A 10,861-nucleotide genomic window follows, 5' to 3' on the forward strand; every position below is an offset into this window, starting at 1 on the left:
GAAGAAGAAGAAGAAGAAGAAGAAGAAGAAGAAGAAGAAGAAGAAGAAGCAGCTACTGCTGCTGTAAGCTCAAGACACAGTAACACATACCATGACACACAAGGTAGTATCATGTCCACAAAGAACACAAATAAGATCCAAGGGTCTAATGACACTATAAATACTTCTGCAAGTGCTACCTTCACCAATTGGCATGCCTCAAGGAAGGCCACAGATTTCAATCTGCCCACCATTCCTGAAAAGTCATTTTTCTTTTCCAAATTCTAAGCATTAAGTTGTTTAAATCCTAGAAAATGGAAACATGTGTGCACATGTATGAGGACACCCTCATTAATAAAATTAAGCTAATGACCTTCCCACAGATCACACAGAAGGTACAGTGTTAGCTACACTGTATTTTACTATCCCCAAGTACATTTACTTTTCTATTGAAACAGGGTTGGCTTAGTCAGGGAAACTTCTATGAAAGTGTCCCACCTAACTGATCCCTGAATCTCTGGTAATGGCAAAGTAGAACATATCTAGTCTCACTGGAATAGAAGGCCTGCTGAGGGATCCAAAACCTTCCTTTCATGGAGCTTGATTTGAGACTTCTCCTAAGACACTGGGAAAGCCATAATTTGGGACTCTGGCCACCAGGTAGGGCAATTATTCTGTAAACTGCTGCCACTCCCTAAACTCTGACCTGCACCCCTTTTCTCTCAAAGGCAGCATGGCTGAGAAGGAACGGAGACATTTGGTCTCCACTCTGGGCAGCTGTTGAGTCTCCATTAGAGTCCTCACAGATCCAAAAGGTCTTAGGATCATCCTCCTACTCCCAGAGCCCCCTTCAGATGCAGCAGGAAACTGACCAAGGGGAACTGACAAGTAACTGAATGGCTATAAAAAGTGATTAGCCTATTTGTTACAAAGTGTGTTTACTCAGGATTTTATGTCTATTTCACCAGTCTGCCCTCATTAGGATACAAGTAACCACCCTCTCGTTCATCAGAGTTGTATTAAAAAGGACACAGTAATAAAAATAAATGCTGCCTCTAAATGTAACCTCCTGGCACTAGGAAACAGTTGCTATACAAGTCTCTCCTGAACAGCAAAGAAACTAATAGAAAGCCTTTTGAAAGAGCATCTTTTTAAAAGCGTGATTTCTGTCCTTACAAGTCAGTGTCAGTTATGTGAGGACAAGTCATTACTCAAGAACCCATCAGAAATGTAAACCCATAGCCCCACCTTGGTCTTATTAAACTAAAATCTACATTTTAACAAGATCCCTGGGCTATCTGGATACCCTTTAAAGTTCAGATGTTCCCTGGTGCATTAAGTACACTGACCTCTACTCTTCAAACAGCTTTCCTTGGTCCTTAATCCTCTGGATACCTTCTACAGAAAAAACCAAAAACAAAAAAAAACAAAAACAAAAAACAAAATAAAAATGTATTTTTTCAAATTGATAAACAAAAATGGATTATTTCCCTGGAATTGGGGCTGATCTAGTACAGGAAGTTTTTATTATTATTATTTTTTCCTGTCTACCTGTCAGGGAACTAATTAACATTTCAATGAACACTGACAGAAAATGTGTTCTGTCACTTCCTAACTGAGGTAAATGGCCCAGGTATGACAAGAAAAATTTAACTAAGACTAACAGGCTCACATTACAATCCCCAGGGGGGTTCTGAAAACTAATTTCCTGACCATAAAAAAGCAAAAATAAAATTATTTTCAGTATCAAGGTAAGCACATAACTGTGAGTTGCTATGTTAGTGTGGTCTCCAAATTACAGTCATTTTTATTTACCTCCGCTAACAATGCGCCTCCTGGGGAGAAATTCTATGAAGAAGTTTAAGTCCCCCTCCCTGGCTTTCTCCACATGTGAGAAAAACTGCAGTGGAGAGATACCCAAGGGACTACGATCAATGCCTTCTGTGTGCTCTGGTTCCTGCCTTCCAGTAATGGGAGTGGGCTCAGATTGTAGCAGCTGGAAGGAGTCTACCCTAGTTTGCCTGTTACTGTGATAAACACCAGGTCAGAACAACTCCGGGAGGAAAGGGTTTATTTGGCTTACATGCTCATCATAAAGAAAAGTCTAGGCAGAAAGCTACCGACAGGAACCTGGAAGCAAGAGCTGAAGCAGACACTACGGAGGAATGCTGCTTACTGGCTTTCTCTCCACCGTTTGCTCAGCCTGCTTTCTTGATCTTATATATACACCAAGGGCTTCGGCACCCAAAATGGGCTGGACTTTCCTGTATCAATTATTAGTCAAGAAAATACTATCCAGACAAGCCTACAGGCCAATCTGATGAAAGCATTTCCTCAGATTCAAGTTCCTTCCTCCAAGTGGCTCTAGTGTGTGTCACTTTGATAAGATCAGTACAGCGTCTCAGGGATAGCCCACTACTGCTGGTCCACTTATCCAGGCAATCATGTTTTGACAGGGCCTCAGTCACATCACTGATAAATGCTCACACAGTACCCTGAACCACAGGCAACCCCAAACCACACCCATCCACCCACTGTGTGTGCCACCTTCAGACACCCAAGGGCCCCTATCTTATACCAAGTATTAGTAGTTTGAGATTAAAACTCATTTCACCTCTTAGGTAGGTGGTGTGGTATCTTCATAGCCTGGTATAGCTATATTTTGTTTCTAGTAAACCCAAATTGTGATTAGCCTGACATACTGTAACAGGACCTATGGTGCCAAATGAAGTCATTTGATGTAATGGCTAGTAATACAATACATTCTTAGTGAAACACTGGAGATTATGTAATGCTTCATATGTCTAAATAAGTCGCTAGTACAACCACATTTATCTATTGCACTATGACACAAAACTGGGAAAGACTAGTCTCCATTCAAATATGTCCCTGGGTTGCAATGTCAAGCCATGAACTGTGTGCCATACATATAGCTGAAACAGACTCGTGTGGTCTTTCAATAAGCTTCTTTGTTTATGTAACAAAAAAAAGACATTTTAAGGAAGCAAAGGGTGTGAAAGAACCATATTTGGCCCTCATAGAGTAACTAATGCTTTTATTACAGAACGTCACAACCTTATGAGGTAGGGCAGGCAGAACAAGCACCATTATTGCTTTTAAGTGATTAAGCCAAGATTTAGACTGAGGGGTGGGGGTTGGGGGGAATGAGCTGTCCAGAGCCCAACAGAAAGCAAGGTTGAAGCCAGCTGAATATAAGACGCCTTCTCTAACTAAACAGAGAAGGGGGAGATGCCAGAAGCCAGGACCCTCGCCCTTACCCTTACCCCCTACCTTTCCCCACCTGCACAATGTCCTCTGAAGCTTGGCAACTGCAAGATCCTGCTTAGCAACTGCAGATAGACTCAAAGCAGAGTACCATGTCTTCTTAAGAATAGCAGGGAGACCATAACTCAAGCAGTGTACCATATCTTCTAAAGAACTGCAGGTAGATCATAATTCAAGGCAGTGTACCATATAGACCATGACATGTTTCAAGGCACAGGCCAAGAAGATTTTGTACTTTTCCACCATCTGGACCCTCTTACCCCCTCCCCTTGTAAAACATGCTATAAAAAAGCATTTCATGTTCAAAAAAAAAAAAAGAAATTAAAAAAAAAATCTCCAATTACATTTCCAGACAAAAGGGAACAACCACCAATGTTGAAAGTAAGTTTTACAGATTTTTGCTTGGGAATAAAACAAGGAAATATTATTTTATAGCAAATGATATTAATACGTTCTTTTATGGCCTTGATTTTGCCACCTAGGTTTTCTTCCCTCAAACTAGGAAAACTTAGACAAATCTATTTCAAATCTTGAAGTCCCAATTATGCACAAAATAATCTAGTACTTCATGTTGAGAAATTGATCTGTTGTTTAACTTGATGACTATTTTAACCTCTGCTAAGTGGAAGGGCCTGTTGAGTTGCTAATCTGCAGTGTCATTGATTAGACATTCTGGCTCACAAGGACATTCTCCCAAAATAGATTCTTAGCATTTTATAACCCTCCTACATTCCACAAAAGAGAATCTGGAACACAGGAAGGAACCATTTCCGCACAAGTAATAGCGTCTTCATTGTCACCAAAAGGCATCTGATTAAAACCCAAAGACTTCCAACGTGCATCCTTTCCTTTATCCCTACATCCCTATCTCCCACACCAGCAGCACCCCTCAACTTCCGCATCCTGAACTATCCTGCCCGCCTACCAAACTCTCCTCAACCCTTGCCACATGCGGGCCCCCTCCCCCCGGGGCTGCCTCTCAACAAACAAGAGGGTCCATGTTCTCCTTCCAGCTTCCTCCGAACTACCACACATTTGAAAAAAAGGATTCAAACAACAACAACAACAACAACAACAACAACCAATTTCTCCCTGAGCCTGAGCCTGTTGAGACTCCTTTCTCGTGCTCAGTGCTTGCAAACACTTTCAACCAATGAAAGCCTTCTCGGAAGACTATGTCGTCACTTTTAGCCAATGAGAGTGTAGATAGCTTACCAAGGCTTGCTCTCCTTGAAATACCTCCACAAAACTCAGGATGTGTGAACTCAGCCCTCCAATTAAGCATCCTGGGCCATTTTGACCCAATAGGAGAGAGAAATCGAGAGAGAGAGAAGCTTCAAAAATTGATAACGATGGAAGAAGAAGTCCAGGAACCTCAGTGCCAAGATGAGGTTTCTGGAAGCTCCTGAAAAACATGAAAAACCTGGAAACCTGGGGACCTTGTGGAAGCCTATCCTGGTCATGTCTTGGGGTGATTGACTTGAAAGTATCAAGAACACAGCTTGATCCTCAGGAAGCAAGCACCCTTCAGCAAGTTAGGATGCTGTTGCTCCCCGTAGCCTGGCGGGAGCACAGCCCATGCTCATCTTGCCGTAGCTAATAACCCTGTATGTTCAAATAAGTACCACATTTTGTTTCCTCCACGTCTATTTGCGCTATTCTTTCCACGTGGATTCTCTCCTCTTTTATTTCCTCCTCCTGAAATTCTACTTCCTCGGAATGCACTTCAGTGCCACGGAGCCATGAATATTTCACTCTCTCAACAGGATGTGCCTGCCTGTGCCTCCTCCAGTGGGCAGTGTCTGCTTTGTATTTCAGATTTGTATGTGCATAGATCTTCTCTAATGTAGTAATTTCCAACCCCAATAAGCCCGTATAAAAAACACACAATCTAGTTATTATATTTATAAGCTATATGCCTAGATTGGGCAGATCTAGTACTGCTACTTGTTGTTTCTCCTGGCCATGTGGTTCTGTTCCATCCTTGCTTCCTCCGCCTCTTCTGTCCTTCTCCTCCCACCTACCCCCACTCTCAAAGACCTCCTGTCCTACCGTCCCACCTTTTCCTTCTCCTTCCACTGCCCAATCACAGGCTCTAGACTTTATTTGAGCAGTTAAAATAGGGGAAAGGATCACATGAGATCACCTGAGTACGGGATCCACTGCTGGGGATGGGGGAGCAACTCTTGAGGAAGCAGAATTAACATCAGAATGCAAAATGCATCCGGGCAACCCACAACACTGTCAACTCCTATCAGTCTCCCCTTTGCATCTTTATTGGGGTGGGGGGCTGCTCTCACATTGCAGGCTTCAACCTATGACTGGGAAGATTTTTTAAAAGGAAAGATATGAGATCTAATATAGAAGATACCAGAATGCATCACGTACATCACACCAGGTATCACCTGACACTCATATTTCAGTCATGTATATCTATGCTCACAGGAATACTGGGTTGCAGTGTTAAAGGTGTGTCAACTGAGAGTTTCAGTCCAAACCATTTAAGCCAGTGGTGCCTGTCAATAGTAATGCCTACCATATAAACATTGGTGGATATGAAACATCCATGCGTTACAATGTGAAACATTCATGTGTTACAATTCTCTTTCCCTTTAGAAATTTTTTTTCCCCTGTGGATATGTCCATGTGAATGTATGCTGAAAATGCCCACGGAGACCAGAAGAGAGGATTGGATTCCTCTAGAGGTGGAATTATAAGTGGATAGAAGCTGCCTACTGTGGGTGCTGAGAAACGAACTCATGTCAATTGGAAAAGCAATAAATACTCTTAACTGCTGAGCCGTCTCTCTTGCCCCGTGGGTTACAATTCCAAAGGGTTGGACCTGAGGGATGTAAAATGCCTGTGTGAACAGAAATATAGAAACTCTTGCTTATGTAAAGTCTGTGGGGGTGAGGTTCAGAGAGAGTAATAAGCAAGATCTTATTAATACTTATGATTCCATCTTGATTGACTTTCTCCCTAGGAATAAAAAGCTGCTCATATTTAGAGAAGAGTAAATGTAAGTTGGTTTTGGAAAACTTTTCTCATTTGACAAACCATCTCATGATGACCAGGCTGTGTGTGTTTAAAATACACAGTACAGGTAATCCCACCACGGTTAATAAAGAGCACCCCTAGAGATACCAAAACAAACAAAACCCACAAAAACCCGAAAGCCTTTGTTCACCATGCTCCTACGCCATCTTACTCTACCATCTGTAAAAGCTGGTTCATCTCCCAAAGCTTAATTCAAAGGCCACCTATTCTATGGAAGCTTTTTTAAAAATAAGTAAAAAAAATACAATAATAATAATTAAGAAAAACTGCCTGCCTACCACCCACCCTAGTCCCAAGCATGGGAGTAGTCTTTTTTAACTCTCTAGAGCAGAAAATTTCATTTTGCACTTACATTCTTATCCAACTCTAAAACGAGACAAGGAACACACAACCCCTGTCTCACCCAGCTCTTCATCCCCTACAGCAGCCACCACAAGGCCTTCTGCTTTAGAGACGACCAATAAAGATACATGAATCAAATAAACAAAAGCAACATCCAGTCTGTCAGGAGGGGTGACCATCACTTTAGAGACCCTGATGTGTGTAGCAGCTGAGCCAAAATGAGTGAACCCCCAGAGAAAGGGCAGAAGAGAACAGAAGGGAGACATTGTTTCCTGGGATAACTGTCTCTGCTCAGGACTCAGGTCTGCAGAAGCTGCAGTCATGTGCAGGATGAGCCCCTTCCCTGCATCTCTGACCTTCACAGTGGAAATGGGAAGGAGGGAAACAATGTTTCTTAGGGGCATCCATCTCCATTTTAAGGGACAGCTGAAAGAGGCATCTGATGTTCCTGCCTGAAAGACAGACCCTGAAAAACAGGCATGGGTGCTTCAGAATGAGGGTGACGGTATGGGAGGAGACAGAACCAGGGCCTGCTATCAATTGATTATCTCACATTAATCCTACTTTTGTTTCACATTCTGTCTGTAGTCACGTGAGACTCATTCTCCTGTATGTACAAGAAGCACACTTAAGGTTCAAAGCCACAGTCAAAACTAACAAAGTGCAATTTGTTTGATCAGGATTCGACGATGTCTGCCAATTAGAAAAAGCTGTTCAGTTATCAAAATAAGAGTCTGTGGCTATTAATCTGCACCTCCTCTCTTCAAAGATGGGTGGTTTTTTTTCTTCTATGATGGAAGAACAGATGTGGTCTTTATTTAAAATTTATATCCTCTTTCATAAGTTAATTAACAGGCACCACTCCTAACTTATGGAGGCTGGTTTTCAGATTTTTTTTTTAAATCAATACCTTTTAAGGTTCTGACCTTCTCTTTTAATATTTTGACACAACCATAACTTGCAGGTGTCAGGGTCTTGCTTGGTAATTCCTGTAAAGCCACTCTTCATCAGCCTGAAGACATCTGCAGGGCTCTAGAAAATGCATAGCCCTGATATCAGAAAAGCAAACCTTGAAGCTAATTCTTCATCGAGTTAGAACTGTGTAAACTCCAACAAGCTACCTGACCACCCATCCTCAATTTTCCTCTCTGTAAAAATCAGACCAACAGCAGTACGTACGTGGTAAGTTTCTTGTTGAGAAAGAAATGACATAGGACATACACTGGTCATGCCTCCGACAAGAACTTAATAAATATTAGACTTAAAATATCTGCTGTCGTTTTCGTCTTGGCACAGTTACCTAACAGTTTAAAACTATTTTTCTTGTCTATAAAATGAGAGTACGATCACTTACTTTTAAGATGTTATCAGATTCAAACAGGAAGATAACAGATGTGAAAATATCTGACACACAGAAAGTAATCAGGTATACCAGGCATGAGGGTACATGCCTGTTACCCCAGAACTCAGTAGACGGAGGCAGGAGGATCCTTGAGTGTGAGGCTTGCACATCAAGACCTTCTTTCAAAAATAAACAAGAGATGGAGAAACAGAGGAGAAGAGGAGGGGGGGAGAGAGAGACGGGGGGCTGGGGGAGAAAGAGAGGCTACACATTTTGATCATTCATGAGCTTAAAAGTAAACTATAAACATAAAAATCTTTAATAAATCCCAAAATTGAGTTAGAAATGTAATGCAAAAATTGGTCCATAACTAAGAGAATGTCTGACATATTTGAAATGCAAACCCAAGTAGTTCGGTTTATCTTTAACTTTACCTAAAGATAACCTTTTGTAAATGTAAATTCTACATTCACAAAATAAGAAACATTCTCTTACGCCAAACTGTTCTACTATACTGTAATCAAGAAATCTAACATGATTTCTTAAGCCAAGAAACTATGCATTGCTTACAAATCTGATTGCGTGTACAACGGCTTTTTAAAAAATGCTTTCCAGCTGTGGTGGTACAACGTCTTCAAGCTTGCACTAGTGAAGCAGAGGCAAAATCTGTGTGGTCTGAGGCCAGCCCAGTCAACAAAGCAAGTTTCAGGACAGCCTGGACTATGTTGAAAGATCTGATCAAATAAATAAATAAATAAATAAATAAATAAATAAATAAATCTGGTATAAAGACAATTCAGCAGGCACTCTTTGACAGTATTCAAATTAATTTACTAGGAACTAAAGACACAGCTTGAGCCCTTGCCAAAAAGGTCTTCACATAACCACTGATAATCTCAAAACACAACTTATAAAAACCATACAGGAGTTCAATTTGAACCATAAAGTGGATAAGCAGCATAAAAATATGTCCAAAAAAAAAATAAGTTCTCCCCTTTGACTACAAGCCTGCCTAGATCTTAAAAAGCAAAAGTCATTTTTAAGAATACAGTTGTTATCTGGGAAGCTATTGAATTTGTGCCAGAAACCAACATTTCAAAAGGTAAACCTGTAAAATAATAGGTATCTGTAAATGAAAGGCTGAAATAACCCCAGGAGCGGCAACACAGTAATTAGCAACTTTTATAGAGTAATAACATGTTCCATATTCTCTCTACACTAGCTCTTTGAAGTTGCCAGTGTAATATATACAAGTTTTATTACATTGGAGCCCATCCTTGTGTGTTTTATAGGCGCTAGCATTATGCAGAGCAAGCTGTAGTCACCGTCGGAGCTTTTATAAGAAACTGCTCAATAATTCGTGAGCTCTGTGTCTAGTTTATTTTGTTACACCTGTCTTTAGGAAAATAAAAGTCACTTTGAGCCTAAGTCACTGCGGAGATCCACATGTCCACATACCATCGATGTACGAGCCATAAATCATAAAACGGTTTATTTTAAAAATTGTGCGTTGCATATTCATGTGCACACCACTTGCAGTTTTAGACACATGTGAACTCTTTACTGAATTAAAAAGAAGGGAAACGCTCGGCTCTACCATCAGCGATTACCAGAGGCAGAACAGAGAGCAGTTAATATGCTTGTTCCAGCAGATGTTCATCCCCGTAAATATTAAACATAACACAAGTTCCTCCAGGAATATACAAGCAGTAATTTTACCACCTGAATAGGGCTGGCTGGAAACATTTAAGGGGTGGGGGTAATGTGAGGGATGCTGAAGCAGCCAATGAGATTTTTCAGACAACTGCAACTGGAATTAAATTGCATCTACCTGTGATTTACCTACAGAAGCTCTCCCTAATGCGAGAACAGCGAGAACTGGAACCCCAAGTGCATTCCAGGCTGCCAGCTTTGAGCTTGACAAAAAGAGTGAGGAGTTCAGCCATGGGGATGTGTGAAGAAAGGGTGCAAAGGAACTGTGAACCTCCGGGAAATGAGTCTCCCTGGGCCAAGGCCTCTGGAATTCGAGCACCGAGACACACTGGCCTCCTGCCCCGGGTGTTCACTTTTCCATCTCGAGTGAGAGTGAGGTAGGACAGACAGAGGAAGGATGCAGGCGCCAAGCAGGGAACAGGCAGGGAGCAAGGCTGGAGAGCATCCTCTCTGGACACTTCGTAGCGGTATCAACTCTAGGGGGTCACAGGGGTGAGCCTGAGGCTCTCCGGGTGCTGGAAGGGAGCACAGTCCGAAGTAAGAGAGCTGAGAGGGACTGCAGGATGAGGGGTGGGCTCTCGGGCATCAGTGACACATTCTAAATATCGGTTCTTTCCCCCTCCACCGCTGCACTCCTCCTGTGGCAGCCAGACCACCGGCCCCTTGAGCTAGCTCAGGCAGCACGGAGGGGAGGGGACGGGACCAGAGACCAACAAATTCACGGGAAGGCGGCCGTGCATCCAGCCCGCCAAGGCTGGAAAGAGCCGGCCGGCGAGGCGGGTGTCCCCGAGCCACCCCACCCCCACGGCGGCCGGTCACCGGGTGTCCCGGCCCAGGTGAGGGCAGGCGGGGCCGCCGCGGCTCTCCGAGAGGCCAGCACCAGGACTCACCACAGCGACTCGAGGTCCCATTCCTGGAGCAGGGCTAAATCGAAGCTGTCCATGGTGGGAGGTGTCAGCGCCGCCGCCGCCGCCGCCGTGTCCGCCGCCGCCGCTGTGTCCGCCGCCGCCGCCAAGCCTCGGGCCGCCTGCGCGCTGCAACGAGAGGCGCCCGCTAAGGTGCATCCCGGCCGCGCCCGAGCCGCCGCCGCCCGCCTGCCCGGCAGCCACCCTCACCCGGCTCGCAGCGCCGGGCACCCCCCCG

General features: G+C 43.4%; 1 protein-coding gene across 2 annotated transcripts in view; it reads right to left on the minus strand.

The window, feature by feature from the left end:
• The window catches only part of Aff3 (AF4/FMR2 family member 3), a 459,969-nt gene extending 449,261 nt beyond the window's left edge, over positions 1-10,708 (minus strand). Inside the window, exon 1 of one of the 2 annotated variants that reach the window (XM_028775378.1) lies at positions 10,609-10,708. In XM_028775378.1, the coding sequence (XP_028631211.1) occupies positions 10,609-10,661 (53 nt within the window). In that variant the 5' untranslated portion in view covers positions 10,662-10,708. The remainder of the gene's footprint in view (positions 1-10,608) is intronic. The other variant, XM_028775377.1, reaches the window with a different exon arrangement.
• Positions 10,709-10,861: the final 153 nt, after the last annotated feature.

This window comes from Grammomys surdaster, unplaced genomic scaffold, assembly GCF_004785775.1.
Source record: "Grammomys surdaster isolate TR1022 unplaced genomic scaffold, NIH_TR_1.0 255, whole genome shotgun sequence".
In the NCBI taxonomy this organism is placed as follows: domain Eukaryota; kingdom Metazoa; phylum Chordata; class Mammalia; order Rodentia; family Muridae; genus Grammomys; species Grammomys surdaster.